General features: G+C 45.9%; 1 protein-coding gene across 10 annotated transcripts in view; it reads left to right on the plus strand.

Moving 5' to 3' along the window:
* Positions 1-15,915, plus strand: part of WDR59 (WD repeat domain 59) — a 49,976-nt gene that overhangs the window by 730 nt on the left and 33,331 nt on the right. For 4 of the 10 annotated variants that reach the window (XR_015275248.1, XM_086847166.1, XM_086847173.1 and 1 more), the window contains exons 1-8: positions 308-514; positions 4,708-4,757; positions 6,332-6,467; positions 9,603-9,688; positions 10,583-10,663; positions 12,710-12,747; positions 14,667-14,755; positions 15,224-15,340. Coding sequence is in view for 9 of the 10 variants with exons in the window: in XM_086847166.1 (XP_086703292.1) it covers positions 461-514; positions 4,708-4,757; positions 6,332-6,467; positions 9,603-9,688; positions 10,583-10,663; positions 12,710-12,747; positions 14,667-14,755; positions 15,224-15,340 (651 nt within the window). In the remaining variant the exon portion in view is untranslated. Of the gene's footprint in view, positions 1-49; positions 515-760; positions 912-952; positions 1,029-4,707; positions 4,758-6,331; positions 6,468-9,602; positions 9,689-10,582; positions 10,664-12,709; positions 12,748-14,666; positions 14,756-15,223; positions 15,341-15,915 lie in introns of those variants that run through there. The other 6 variants (XM_086847169.1, XM_086847172.1, XM_086847171.1 and 3 more) reach the window with 6 other exon arrangements.

A 15,915-nucleotide genomic window follows, 5' to 3' on the forward strand; every position in this document is an offset into this window, starting at 1 on the left:
GCTGGGCGCCGCGCCGGAGACAATAGCGGCCGGCAGCACGCATGCTCCCGCCCCCGGCCCCCCCGGCCCGCCCGGCCCGCCGCCCTTAACCCCTGCACCGCCGCCGCCCGGCGCTGCGCTCGCCGCCGCCGCGGGACGCGGAGCCGCCGCCGCACCGACGAGCGGGCGCTGCCCCGCGGAACACAACCCGCGACCCACGCCACGCACACATCTTGTTCTGCAGCGGGGCTAAGACCACCCGCGGGCCTCCGCGGCTAGAGTCCCTCCGGAGAGGCCGGGCCCGCACGGGAATCACCCTCGGGCCGTGGGACCTCGCCGGGCTCCCCGGGACTCGCTGCCCCAGTTCACCGGGCCGGGGGTGGGTAGGGGGTGGTGAGCGGCGGGACTACATCTCCCAGCAGTCCCCGCACGGCGCCCCACAGTGTGCGGCCGCCGCGCAGCTCCGCCGGGGCGGCCCAAGATGGCGGCGCGCTGGAGCAGCGAGAATGTGGTGGTGGAGTTCCGCGACGCCCAGGTCGGGGGGCCCGGGGGCTGCCGCATCACCGCGCCGCGGGGGCAGCCCCCGGCCGGCCCGTGACGAGCGGAGCGGGGGGAGGTCCCGGCCCGGGAGGGCTCGGCGGCCCCGCGGGGCCTTTCGGCGGCGATGGCCGGGGCTGAGGCGGTCTGGAGTCGTTTGCGCGGAGATAACGCCTTAATTCACGGGGCACTTAATTTCTAAACTTAATTAGGTCTTGTATTTTTTTAAAAAATACATTTTTAGGCCTAATATGCGGTATTGCCACTTCCCACACGTCTTTCATCATTTCCTTTTGCCGGAGGTGCTCAAGGCCAGCGTGGATGGGGCCCAGAGCAACCTGGTCTAGTGAAAAACGTCTGCGAATGGCAGGGGTTGGAACGCGATGAGCTGTAAGGTCTTCTCCAACACAAACCTTTCTATGATGTTTCTTTCTAGGTGTTTCCCGGAGACTGTTACTGATACTGTCTCACTGCCAAATAAATGACTGAGTGTTGCTCGATTAAAATAAAAAGTGGGTTATATTTTTTTGTAAATAGCAAAAAGGTCAGCTTGTGGTTGTGAAGCTGATGGTGACAGTAGAACGCTGCTCAGAGTTTGCTCATGTGCTGTTGTAGAAGTTGTTCTTACATCCTTGGAATTTTTAGTGGCTAGACTGGACAGGGCTTGGAGCAACCTAGTGAAGCTACGACTTGCCCATGACAGGGGTTAGGGACAAGATGATTTTTAAGGTCCTTTCCAACCCAAGCCATTCTAGGATTCTGTTCTAAGAAACATGGGGGTTTAAAGGTGTTTGCAATAGCTTAACAAAGCTGAATACAGTGGGTGAACTATGAACTACTTCAGCAGGAAACCTAGAAATATTTTTAAAAAATATGTCTGGAAGCTCTCTTGTCTCATTTGTCCTGTGCTGGAGCAGTAACAGCTCTACCTTCACCATTTCAAACCAAGGCATTGAATCCTGAGTGCTGCATCCAGCCTACCCTCTGTAAGCTCACAAAGCTTTTCACTTTTGTACCTCAAAAGCTTTGTATTAGCTTTCCTCCCAGAAGCGTTAAAGCAGCCTTATCTGCTGCTGAGGATTTGCCCTCGAGAAACCAGTCATGAGATACGAGGGTACATCTTCCTACATCACAGGTTCACGTTGCATCTGGCTCAGGAGATAGGAGGCCTCATGACTTTATTGCTTACTCATAACATCTGGTGTGTGGGAGCAGAAGGGACAGGTGTTGCTATCCCCTGCTGCAGCTGTTGGTTTCAGTGTCGCTCCTGCACTGGCACAAACCTTGGCACAGGGTGAACACGGGGGTTTCGGTCACTTTGCTTTACTCTGGTGTGATCTTCCTGGAGCTGTTCTGACCTGCCTTCTTGTCCCATATGAAACCAGAGAACAACTGTGGCTGGGGCTGCCAGACTGCTGCTTCAGGCTAAACTCATCTATATATTTATGTCTGAGATTTTTTTAGGAGTCTGCAGGAACATTTTTGCAGGTGGGAAACCTGAGCTTGAGAAATTGGAGCACCTTGGCTGAAATCATCCAGTGCCAGTCTTGAGCTCTGCATGTAGGCCACACTATCTCCAAAGTCTCTACCCTAAAAACAACCTGAATGGAAACAAAAATCAAAAGAGCGGGCAGGTGTTACATTTATAACCAGTACACCTTTGCAAGCACTGCAGTTGTCTTTGTTCGTCATGCTGGAGTGCGTCATGAGAAAACTACAGCACCCACCCTGTACCACATCAGAAAATCACTGTGCTTTGGGGCTTGTGCTACCTACAAGTGTCATTTTTTGTACAAGCTGACAGAGGTGGCAGTCTGTGTACTCTTCTGATTTAAACAAGAACCACAGGCCCTTCTTGGTCTGTTTGTACTATCAAAAGGACAGTAAAACTCATCCAGTGCTGATATAGAACCATTTGTAGCAACTCAGTATGTGGATGGAGGTTAGGTATGCAGGGAACTGGTATTGCTTGTTAAGAGTTTGCAGCTCTTGAAAAACAGCATAGCTGTGTCAAATTGGGTTGGTGTGTTACCTTTCAGGTGGAGAGTGGAGCTAAATTGAAAGCTACTGAAAGTTCAGACATGAAAAGCAGTTTTCCTTGGTTTGCCTAGCAGAAATCAAGTGAAATGCCAAAATAGTTGCTTGAAGTCTGAGAAGTTGCTGCCTGGGCTGTAGGTTCAGAGCAGGTTCTCAAATGTGCGGTGCTCCTGCTGTGCTTACTCATGTCATTGTTATTCCTGAACAGCAGTTCTAGCTATCCACAGTGTTTTTTTAGGATAAAAACTGCTTTCAGGTTGGTTCGTTCAGTTTCAACTCCCCCCTTCTGGAAGGTTGTGCTCTAAAGACTGACATATGACTATACCAAGCACATTAAATGATAGCTGTTTGGTTTTTTCCCTGTGCCTAGATAAGACTCTTGTATCACAGGGAACTGTTTGTTGCTATAAAACAACTTGTGACCCATCAGAGTAGCAGCCTGACATGTGAAATGTTTTACTTCATTCTGATTGTTCTTTACATTTTATGATGTTTGGTGCCTGGAAGAAAACAGTTTACCAGTGTTCATCATTGAAAACAATTTGTAAGGATTTATGAGATCCTGGTGCCAACACCAGAAAAAATAAACTTGTATATGAAATTATCAATCACTTTAAATTGACATGGTTTTTTTCTGTTTCGAGGAAAGATGGCCCCAACTGTAGGAAATATGTCTCCTGACTAGCTCTTCATCACATGTGAAAGCTCTGATTACTGTAGTGGCTTTAGTGATCCTCATTTTAATTTCTCAGAAGAAAAATGTGTACCATCTGGGAAAAGTTATTACTTCTGTTGATTTGTTTGTTTGTTTGGTTTTTTTGGGAGGTTTTTATAGATGCAGTAACTTACTTTTTTTGCAGGTTTTGTTCTGTGCTTTGCAAGGTGCTGTGGAGTCTAGAAAGCTGGAATTGTTTGTTTATCATTTAGAGATCTTTAAACTAGCTGCTTATTTACAGCATTAGATTTAGGACTAGGGAAACCTTGCCAGAAAATTACTGCCTAGGAAAAAGTACTGAAAAGGGGTTGTTCCTGGAACAGTAAAAGTGGTGAAATGGGGTTTGGTTTACCATGATCTCCTCTTGAAACTCTGCAGGCAGCTCGAGCTATTTGCCATGTGGTCTCTAGAGAAGAATGTGTCCGTGATGCTGTTTTTCCCCTTACTTGGGGTATTTGCAAGGAGGGGATGGGCCCTGGCTGAAAAAGCTCATTTTTGACTATCCATCATTTGTGATGGGTATTCTGCTGTCAGATCTGACTGAAATTGAGTGGGATTTCTGTGTTGTCTGTCAGGTTTTAGTGATGCTTGTAAGTAGTAACTGTGGGACATCTGAAGTCTCGTTACATCCATGCTGAGAGCACTTAAAATCCTGAACAGCATCAGGAGATACATCCTGAGCCTTCAGAGAGGCAGCTTTGAAGATGACAGCAGTTAGTGTGAAGAATGTGGGGCATATTCTGATTTTGTACTGTGAGTGCACAAAACCCTATTGAAGTCATATCTATGTTTATGGGCTGAACTGTTCAGCTTTTCAAGTAAAATTTTCCTTTATTCTTTTGGCATTTAAACAAGATGGTCAGCCAGTTCATTCTGCACAAAAAGAGGGGGACACAATATCCACACAGTCCTTTTCTAATTTTTTTTTTTTTTTTTTCCTAATGGCCTTTAAGTTATCTCATAGCCTTCTTTACAAGCAATGCCAAAGTAAATTCTGATGCCTCTTGGCCATCTCTCATTTTTGGAGACCAGCCATACACAAATGGTTGCACTTCTATCTCCCAGTACATATATAATTAAATCTGGCCCTGCAATGAAAGAGAGAGACTGAGAAAGTTCCTGAGCAGGAGCAGAGGCTGATTAATACAGATTATTAGAGACTGCTGATTGAAAGGTTGCAGCTGTGATTGCCGTAGCAGGAAGAAGGGAGCAAGGTCTTAGTGCTCATGATGTTGTCTGCCAGGTTTTGTCTTCAGTTTATGCTAGAAAGATGTTTCTGTGTGCTGTCCTGCATCCCAAAATCAAACACTATGCCCATTGCCCCTCTGTACTTTAAGGGGATGTTACTTTCCTGAATTCCTCCCTAAAGCCATGTGTTTTGACTGAGCAGCTGAGCTGACAGGTATTATTTGGTTTTGTTCTGTGTTTTTCCTTAACAGGCAACTGCGATGTCGGTGGATTGCTTGGGACAGCGTGCTGTACTCTCGGGGTGAGTGTGACAGTCCCCGTTAGAAGTGACAGTCATTTCCACAAGCCAGACCAGCAACCTTCAGGCTGACCTCAGCTGGAGGGTTGATGGATTGTTTCAGAAAGGTGCAGCTGAATTCTGTTCAAGGCTTAATGGAACCAATTCTGGGTCATGTTCCCAATGGGGTTCAGAATGGAGAGACAGCAACAAGAGCACAATAAAATACTGGTGTGGCTTTCCTGGTAAATTCTTTCCCAAATCTCCATATGGGAGATGGAGCGTCATGAGGTACTACTTGGATTGTCTTGAAATATGGATTAGATTATTTCTTAACAAAATTTTCCCCAAATATTCCCATGGGGCTCTCTGACCTGCTTCTCTGCTGGTTCAGTATGGGATGATACTCATAAAACACAGTAGGTGCCACAGACTTCCAAGTTGCCCAAGTTTTCAGGACAGCTTGGTCTTATGTACCCACCTCCAGGGCAAGTCTTCAATCAGCTCAGCAGTGCCTTTCCAGCTCCTGCATTTTAGTACTAACAGCTATTCCTGTCCCCCTGTCAGTGACACAATTGCCACACCAATTAGGATGTTCATTTCAGAATCATGTGAGTGTAGCTGATCTTTGGTCAGCCTTCAAGTAGCCAGGTCCTTTGGTACAGCTCGAACCCATGCTTGCTTTCATGTAAACCCTTAGTCTGGCAGCGCTGCACAGGAATAACAGGAGGAATAACAGGAGTGCTCAGAGAACCTGTATGGTAACTTTGCAGCTGAGAGATGATGCTCATATGGTTAATTATGTAGGGTTCATTATGTTTTGATGCTGGTCTTCCATAGGGTTCAGCTGGCACACAGTTATTTCTGGGCAGTTTATTTTGCTTGTAAGATGAATCACACAGGATGATACCTTGCTTTGTGGGGAATTGGCCATATCCAGCAGGATGTATGAGCTCAGGTTTGCCATCATGCAGAATTATTTCTGCTGCATATAGAGTTAGCTCAGGTAAGTAATGGAACCAAATCTGTGCAGGACTGTGTCCACCCACGTTAACAAGCTGCTGCAGCTAAGCATCAGCTCTGTGCAGGTGTTTTTGTACTGTCGGTGGAACCAAGCCCTCAAACTGGTGTGGAAAGAAGCACCCACGTAGAATCATCTTTGTCAAGGCTCATTAACTCTTGCTCAGAGCAAGATATCCAGGCTGAAGCTGTTGCACTGCACTCCCAGGCCTGTGCCACTTAGGCTCTGCTGCTGCAGCATTAGGCCTGCAAAGCCTATTTGAATGTGTTTGCACCATTTCCCAGCACTTCCTTTTGTATCCAAGTTATCTGGGTTTTTCTGTGGTGTAAGCTATCTATTACATTTGAAGATCCTGTTTACTTTCACTGTGTCTTGTCTTTGTTGGGGGGGTTGTGTTTTTTTTTAAAGTCAATTTTGAATATGTAGTCAAATGTAGCATTTTCAGAAATAGTGCTTTCACTTGTCTTGTGAAATGCTTCTCCTCTTTTGGTTTTTGTGCCTCTAGATACAAGGCTGTGAGCTCCATGTGAGCTTGGGGTTGTGAGATGCAGCCCCTTTGTGTCTGTGTGTCTTGCAGTCGCCGTTTCCTCTATATTGTCAACCTGGATGCGCCAAATGAGGGTCACCGTAAGATCTCCCGGCAGAGCAAGTGGGACATTGGGGCGGTGCAGTGGAACCCCCACGACAGCTACGCCTACTACTTTGCAGCTTCGGTAAGTTTACTCACTTAAAAGCTGTAACTCATCGACTTCTCTGGTATTTCCTTCATGGGTGAGCCTCTGCAGAGCTGGAAGGCTGTGTGGAGCTGGCACAGACATGATTCTGAAAGTCACATTGCAAGATCAAGGCCTAACTCTGATTTACTGCCAGCGAGTTGTTCAGCTTGATGGCTTTCAGTTATTGGGCAGTCAGGGTTGAATCTAGTTTTGCTTTCTTGTCATTTACAAAACACTTTGCCAAATAAATCAAGCATCCAAATGGTCCTTTCCTGGAGTAAAGTGCTCTCTTTCTGATTTCCAGTCTGAGATTTGTGCACTTCTTGAATTTTTTTGCTCCGTGCTGTTTTGTTTTCACCTCCCTGTCTTGCTGCTCGGCTGTGGTGCACCAGGCAGTCTGTAAATCACACATGTCAATACTGGCTTGCAGCCTGGGGTTTGCAGCTGGGCATGGACTGGATCGGTGAGGAGTTTCATGGGGCAGTGGGCTGGGCTGAAGAAGCAGTAATGGCTGTGTGAGACCAACTGCAGTTTTTGGCTCTGCTCTATACTTGGTTGTCATGCTCTGCAGTTTGTTCACCCAGAGCCCTGAGCTCTGCTGGTGGAAATCTCAGCCATCACCCACAGCACTGTGGCAATTGGCATCAGCCAGGTGCAGACTGTTCCCAGGGTGCCTTTTCTGATGTGTTGTATCTGCTTTTGTAGCCTGAGAGTCCTGGACTAGCTAGGGATGGAGAAATCTCTCCATCTATTCTTTTGAGAAAACACCTTAAGGTGATTTCTTAGGATTTTTGTTCCTCTTGCTTCCTGGGTTAGCTGTGTTTTTAATTAAAGGCAGTTTTAAAAGTGGACTGGTGCTGTCAGCTGGGATCCTCTGCCTGTTTGCTCTCTGGAATTCCCCAGCCTGTGTCTTCCCAGCTCTGGCACATGACTGATGTCTTAAAGGTGCCTTCAGCAGTATTCTGCTTCTGAGCAGAGAGTTAGTAAAACTGGCAAAAAGGTGTCCTTCAATGCCACTTCTGGATACAGTCTGTGGAAACCAAAACCAGGTAAGGAAGTGCACTGGGCAGGCCACAAGTGGAGCAGGAAAGCTTCTTTTCAAACACACTCTGGAGACAATATCCAGTGATGAGTTCTTGCTGATCTGAACAAGACACTGCTGCAAAGTGTGCCCATCTTGGCCATCTGAGCACGCCTACTTCTTGCTGCTCTGAGTGGATACAGGAACCCATCTTGTTCGAGACTGAAACCAGGTATTGCTGGCATCAAACCTTGCTGCTTCTGTTTGTAAACAAAGATGCTCTGGGGATTTGAACATAGTTGCTGACACACACTGGTTGAGGAATCCCCAAGATGAGATCAGGTAGCTTTTTCAATTTGGGTCAAAAATACCACCTTTAAAGCCATTTCACTGTGTTGAAGACAGACCAAGGATCTTATCCCTCTGCATCCCTGTGGATGGAAAGGGATGTAAAATACTTCCATCCTGTTTGCCAGCAGCCTCATCTGGTTTGCAATCCTGTTAATTTGAAGTGGTACAGGCAGAGGGGAATCTGTCCTTGTGTTTAGCTTCTTTCCAGAAGAGCTAGAGCAAGTCCTTTTGCCGAGCTTATCTGTGTCTGCCCTTTGGCTCAAGCATCTTTCTGGGGACTCCTAAGCTGTTGTTTCAGAAATGCTGTTGTTTTCAATTGTAAATCCTTGTATTTTCTTTTGTGTGGCCACAGATTCTTGAGCAAGGGGATGATGAAATTGTTGGAAGTGAATACTGATACTTAAAAAAACCACAGTTTTTTAGAAAATGCTCCTGTTGGGAGGAGCAGTCTCTCTGGTGATCATTATCTTGTATCTTGTCTCTGGAGTCCTGGATAAATCCCACTGGGTAATTTCACTCTACCCCTTAAATACTTCTGTCAATGAGAAACATGCAAAGGGTTTTTTCTTGCCCTAAGCTCTTGTGCAGCCCTGCTGTGAGCAGTTAGAGAGATGTCATATATTATTGCTGAGCTGGACTGAGACCTTCCTTCCATTTCAAAGAAAGCAGTAATGTTTTATCTATCTGCAGGTTGAAATTCACATGAAGCAGTTTTGGGGTAGGAAGAAAATCCACCACCACAAAAAAAACCTGCCACAAAAATTGTAAAGTAACAGTTGGACTCAGTGATCTTAGAGGTCTTTTCAACCTCAACAGCTGTGTGTTTCTATGAAGTCTCTTATCTTTTCCCTCATCTACCTAAAGTCTGAAAACAAGGGGCTAATGAAAATAACGTTTTAAGGCCTTGTTCTTTCTGGATTTGCACAATCAGCATGAATTTCCAGCCATAATCCACTGTGCTTGGTACTCTGTATGCACCCACAAAGGCAGTTTCTGCCCCAGAAGGATTAGAGTTGGCCTGGCCTGAAGTGAACCTTGACTGAGACAGAACATGAACTTACAGCACAATAACTAGTTTCTAGTAACTTTGTGTGTGGCTGCATTTGGGCAAGGATTTATTCCTGGAATGAGTGAAGGAGCCCTAAATAATGTTGTCATTGATACATCTGGTTTGCCTTTGTTTTTTACAGCTAGTGATAGACACTTAGAGTTTTTCTCCTGGGCTGGCAAGAATGGGGGGAGTACCCTTGAGGAGGTGACCTTGAAGCCATTGGACTGTATTGTTTGTATTTGGCAATGACCCTCAATTATCCCAGAAGGGAATTGAGAGAGAGCTGAGGACAACCAGTGGTAATCCATCATCCCCCTCACCAAAAACTGCAGTTGTGAATCTAACAGACTGGCAGGGTAATTCCTGCAGAGAGAGTTTGTCTGCCTGTTGCCTGCAGTTACAGCACGTTGTTAGGAAATAAAGATTCTGAAAACATAATTTTGTGGATTTTGCAGTGTGGGATTTTTTTCTCCCGTTCTAGTTTATCTCTGGTTTTAAGTGGATGCAATTAAAGTGTAAGCTTTTGAAAGTCCTTGCAGCCTGTAGTTCATCTTTGCTTTCCTGCTTTGGGCAAGGACTTGGCTAATCACAGCATGACTCATTGATAACTGTGGTTGTTCAAAGTGAAGGAAACCTGGTCCTAACACACAGAACCATGTCCTACCTCGGTGGTCTGAGACTGTCTCTCCTTTCTTCCATCAAATTGCAGAGCAATCAGCGTGTTGACCTGTATAAGTGGAAAGAAGGTAATGGGGAAGTTTGCACATCTCTGCAAGGACACACACGTGTGATCAGGTGAGGAACAAGCAATGCTGTGGTCTGCTGAGTGGAAAGAGATGCATTGTTTCATAGAAGCTGAATGTTTTGGTCCTGGCTTCACTCAGGCTCTGAGCCTGTTTTTACTCACTCTGGATTGGACTGCCTTCCCATTTGGTGATGATGTAATGCATGAAGTGGCTTACCCCCTCATGGCTCCCCCAATATATCAACTTTGCCCTTGATGGCTTGAATGTCATTGCCTTAGGCTGCTGTCCTTGTAAAGAGCAGCAGCCATCATCTGGGAAACAGACAGCATGTTTATGAAGTTGAATCTCAGCTGTGTTTCTGTGTGATAGCAGCTTAATTAAGGCAGGTAAATCCCACAGACCAAGTTTAGAGAGTGTTAAAATGGCGCAGGGGAGATTTTTACCTCTTGTTTTGAAGTCATATTTCAATGCTGTGTTGGAAATGCAGCTGAAGGACTGTTTTTACTCAAGCTTCTGACTGTGTAAAGTATTTGCAGCCCTTGAAATTAGAGTTGTTTGGGCTGACTGGAGGCTGTTTGTGTCCCAGGTGCACTTGGTGTTCCCAACAGGGAGGCATCCCAGAGTGAGGGGTTGATGCCAAGGATGTGTGGTTACTGAGAACTCTTTGAGACAGTGTCCCTTTGCCTGGAGGGGAAAGAGCACACACACAGTAGCTGTAAAGTTCAGGGCTAGGAGGATGCTTCACTGGAATTTACTTAGAAGCATTTCATTGCTTCTTGGAATTTACTTAGAGAAATTATTAAGATCTTGATTTTTACTTTAAAACTTTCAGTAGATGTCATGGAGCTGCTGTGAATTTGTTGGAAAATGTACTGGCTGCTTGTGAGAAGTTGATGCAAACTCTGTGCTTTTCTTTACTGATCTATGATTTTTGTGATTGCAGTGATCTGGACTGGGCAGTGTTTGAGCCAGACCTACTGGTCACCAGTTCTGTGGACACATACATCTACATTTGGGACATCAAGTAAGAATCAGTATGTTTCTTCATTTTGGGGAAATCACTGGACTCTTTTCCATAATTATCAGCTTGCAGGGCAAAGCACGCCCTGATGGGTGCTGCTCTTTAGCTGTGCTTCCAGGGACTTCAGCTACTTCCCATTGTCTCCAAGACAACTTCTGCTCTCCTATTTTCAAGTCAGTTCAGAGTCAGTGATGGGCAGTAGAGTGGTACAGTTAAGCTACAATTGTCTGGCTTCACTCCCTGCCCACTTCAGCTATTTCCTCAGAGGCTTTTCCTGGAGCCCAAGGGTGTTCTACTTGTTGGGGTTTTTTAGCTGAATTAGTGAGCACCATTTCATGATCCTATAGCCATTTTCTACTAAATTCAGTGATTGTTGCTGGTTCTCCCTCAGTGGTGGGAAGACTGACAATGGTATTCAGGAAGGTTTTCCTGCTTGTACCTTGCCTTGTCTCCTGGTGCTGCTTTCTGCAGGAATATTTTCAGGGTAGCAGATATTTCCAACTCTATGTCCAGATTTAAGCCCCACATTTTATACCTGAGAAGCCAGGAGCTGGCACTGCAACTGCTGGGATCTCTTGCTGGCTGTACAACTCTTTATAACCTACAGCAAATCACTTTCTTCCTGTCTGCCTCCCTTGCTCAGTTATAATAGGAGGATAATTATATAACCCCACTGCACCAGGCTACCCGGAGGCTTGCTTAGCTCCTATGAACAAGCACTTAGATCCTTGGTTAAATGGCGCTCGAGAATGACAATATATTATTAATGTGTAATTAAAAGACATAGAGATAAAATAACTGCCGGTTGTTTTCCTGTGAAACTATCTTAATACCAAGCAGAAAAAATAGAGATTTCTGAAGGTTGTTATCAAAAGTCCTCCTTTAACTCTATTGTTCCCTTCCATTGTTTTGTGTCTGTATCACTTGCTTAGAACTGCTTCCTTAGGCAGTCTCAAAGCTTCTACATCCCACTTGTGCTAGGAAAGGCTCTGAGCTTGCTGTGGCACTGAGGTCCTGGCGCTGCTGGCCTCCAGCAAATTAACATCCTGCTGAAGTGACTGTCTCTAATGACACCCTAGGGAGGTAGCCCTGCAGTAAGGGCACCTGGAAATTCCCCACTTAATTTTTCATACAAAATAACTTTTTGATTGAGCAGAAACTCTTAGAGGGAGAGATGCAGTCCATTTCAGAAAATGTTCTGCTTTTCAGCAAACAGAAAAAGCTGAAGACAATATTCCTTATTTTCACTGTAACTTTTCATGAAAGAGCAGGTGAATTCCTGAAGAGCAAGGCCAGGAAGTAAATTATTGCCTTGATCTACGCCCTGGCTGCTAGGAGTTGTCATGGTGCCACACTGGTTTCTGCCATTGCAGAATTTGGTTTGTAGACAGACAGAATTTGGTCTGCACACAGCTGGGCTGATTTTCTACTAATTTTGTTATTATATGCTAGACATGAAGTTTTTGCTCTGTAGTAACTGCTCCATCTGCTTTGAATCAGGATCTGCAAAGGCTCGACAAACGCATCAGTGGCTTTTGTTGAGTGCTTCCACAGCTCTGTTTATTCCTTTAATCCTCCTTGGAAAGGCTGTTTTGTTGCTTCCTGCAGCAACAATTTGTGAGCTCTGTTTCCTTGCCTATCCAGTTGCAATATGCCAGACATCGTGTATGTTTCTCCTCCCTCTAGTCCAGTCCAGCTCTGCCCTCTGTCCTAAACTTCCTGTTGCATGTGCTGGCAAGACGGGATCATAGAATGGTTTGGGTTGGAAGGAACCTTAAAAATCTAGTTCCATCCCCCTGCCAAGTGCAGGGACACCTTCCAGTACACCAGGTTGCACCAAGACCCATCCAGCCTGGTCTTGAACATTTCCAGTGTGGTTGTTGTCCTCCAGCTGGTCACCTTTATTCCATTTAATGCTGGTGTCTTTTGGTAAGCAGAAGGTACATTAAGTCCCAAGGCAACAATAACGTTAGCACTGGAATAGCAGGGAGCTCGCTGGGAAGAGTGGACTATGCTGTGTGTACTCACAGAGGCCACATTGTATTTCAGAGACACCAGGAAGCCCACAGTCTCACTTTCTGCAGTTGGTAAGTCTGATTTGTGTGATGTAGGCATTAAACAACATTTCTTTTGCATGCTCCTACTGTTACTCTTCCCTCCCTTCACACTCTAAGGCCAGGCATGGCGAAGTGCCACCATATGTGATTGTCCCATGTAGGAGCAGGCTGAGCAGCTCCAGTTCACAACTCCTTTTAGAGAAGCAGAATTCAGAAGAGATGTGGTTTCCAGGCATGGAGGGCAGTTATAGTACTTGGACTTGCTGCCCTGACGTTGGTGAATGGCCATGTGGAGCTTCCTCCCTGCTTTCCACCTTGCTGTGCTGCTTGTCCTGAGTTGCTTGCCTGTAATTTCCTCACGTCCTTTTATGTTTGACTGAATCAGCCAAGGAACTAAACCATGCCTCAGGCAGCTCTCTGTGCCAGCCTGTCCCCTCACTCACTCAGGGTTGGGTACAGCAGCTGGCTGTATTCACTTCCCTGCAGCACCTGCAACATGCAGGGAGCACACAGGGTGCTATCTTTGGGCTGTGCTTGTTCTGGAAAGGCTCTTGTCCTGGCTGCTAGCAAGGTGAGTGTCCAGCCCCTGCAATACCACCTTCTGGCAGGTGCTGTGTATCCATCCTTACTGGCTGGAGCTGGGACTGGGCACAGATGATGAGCAAGACGTCCTTTCCCTGAGTTACCATCCCCAGCACTGGAGCAATTCCTCACAATGTGTAACTCTCATGCTCTGCTGCTTACATCTCCTTAGGCTACACATCTGCAGCAGCTCCCGTTCCCCTCCCAGCCAGCAAACCTCTCTGTCACAGAAATGCAAAAACCTTACTGAGTCAGAGAGAAGCAGTGGTCGGTTCTGATGTCTGGGGTGAGGTTTCATGGCTGAACCAGCCCAGCAGCCTTCTCCTCAGAAAGCCTCCTTGCTTCCTTCCTTCCCCCTGTGCCTGATGCTGTTTCATGCTGGTCCAGACATTTGTGTACCCTTCAGTGAGTGGATCAAATCAATCAACTGGCAATCTATTTGCAGCTTTTTATCCCCCAGAATAGCTTTTAGCCAGGTTGTCAGGATGAATCTGCTCACCATGCAGCAGGAGGTGGGTAGCAGAGGTGAGGAGTAGCAGCAGGCTGAGATCTGTTTGGCTTTCTCATGGATCTCACCTTTCTGATAGCTCAAAAGGTTTGAAAATACTGGTGGAATAAGGATGAGCAGATGAATTATGCTTACAATACCTGAGCAATCCATGTTAACTGGAGCTGTGCTTTGTTTCTATTAGAAATAACAACCCATTGTCTGATTTGACTGAGTCCCTCATGATATCACATATAAGTCATATCTAGACCATCATTTGGTTTCTTTACAGTGTCATTGGTGTCTTTGATTTCTGTGGTGTATTTTGACAGATGGACCTTCTGGTCCACCCAGTCAGTCCACCTCCAGCTGGCCACACCCAAGGTCACCTGCACTGCAGCTTTCTCCTACACCTGTATTTTAATCATAGATCAATAGCACTAATTGCCTGTGTAGCAGCTGATAGTATGGGGGGTGGTGGGGAGATGAAACAGGCCCTAAGCACTTAGAAGTAACTTGAATAAAAAGAGAGGATTTGGGAAGGAGGTGATGAACTTACATTTCTGGTCTGGAGGAGGTTGTTCCATTGGAGCTAATGGACCATGAGTATTCTAATCAGGTACAGTCCCTGGATAGAAGATGTGATAAAGAGCTCTAAGAATGCAACTGGAACACTTGCTTTGCTGTCCTGAGGGTAAAAATGATACACTGAGGAACCAGGAATTAATAATTTTCATGCCAACCTTTATGCTGGCTTCTGGGATATCCTTCCTCTGAACTGTCTTTCCTGGCCTAAGAGCAGCTCTAGGTCCAGATGTTGGGACTACTTTGCTGTTTTCTCTTTAATTGCTTGTTTTGGCCTGCTCTATTTGTACTGCAGCTGGAGCTTCCCAGGTGAAATGGAACAAGAAAAATGCCAACTGTTTAGCAACAAGCCATGATGGGGATGTCCGAATATGGGACAAAAGGGTAAGCTGAGGGACTTTTGAGCTGTCTTAACATATTCCCACCTACCCAGTACAGATACTCCTCTGGTGACAGATAAATACTGAGGAAATGTGCACTACTTGATCCCAGATCTCTCTTGTGGGTCAGTTTAAACTAGAGAGAAATTGGAGTCCAAGAGCCTGAAGAGAGCATGTAGGTAGCCTCTTTCCTCAGAGACTGTTCCTATTAAAGTTTTCCTTTTGATCTCATAGTACTTCACTGTTTAACTGAGCATAAAGTGTGGTTAGGGCTGCACTTGGTGACTGGAATTTGCCATACCTTCACAGGATTTTTTCTTCAACTACTTCTGCTGAGCTATTTGCCATTCCCCAGCAGGGGTGGTTGTTCTAACTGTCTTGCCCTGGTTAAAGTGTGTCTTTTTTATGCCAGAGAACTAGACCAAAGTGTTCAGGTGTTCTGTGCTGAGAAGGTCAGTATCTCTCCTTGCAGAAACCCAGCACTGCAGTGGAGTATTTGGCAGCTCATCTCTCCAAAATCCATGGTTTGGACTGGCATCCTGACAATGAGTATACACTGGCCACTTCCAGCCAGGACAACTCTGTCAGGGTAAGTGTTGTTTCTGCGATTCCTTCTACGAATTGGGAGTAGGAAGGATGGTGGAGAGGATCCCCTTCTGCTGGTGCTGAAGTTTTGGGGAGTGCTTTGCCATTGGCAAGATCTGGATCTTTATTGTTTGGTTTCTGGCCACCTGGTGTGTTGAGCCAGAATTGCACTTTCAGAGCAGGCAGAGGTCATTGATGAATGGGTGCACATATGTTTGCCACATATGTGGTGATTAGGGCAGTACTGACACTGAAAACAACTGCCTCTGCCTGTTGCTTGCCAGAAAGGAACAGACCACACATGCTGGAAGAGCCTTTTTTCTGAAATGCATGTTGCCAGCCTCAAGCTGATTACAGCAACTTGTGGGGAGACGTACTTCAGCCCCTGGAGTTTCCAAAGTTATGTTGAACAGGACTATCAATAAGAGACTGCCTGCAAGCACTGCTGTGCAGGGACTCTTACTTGGGAGAAAATAGTGTGCTTTGTATGTCAGCCAAGTGGAGTTCATTCACACTGAGCTAAGCTCTGAGGCAATTGATGTGTATTCTAGCAAAGCAAAAGGTTAGATTCTTCATTAG

The sequence above is a fragment of the Cyanistes caeruleus genome, chromosome 12 (genome assembly GCF_971803275.1).
Source record: "Cyanistes caeruleus chromosome 12, bCyaCae1.hap1.1, whole genome shotgun sequence".
In the NCBI taxonomy this organism is placed as follows: Eukaryota; Metazoa; Chordata; class Aves; order Passeriformes; family Paridae; genus Cyanistes; species Cyanistes caeruleus.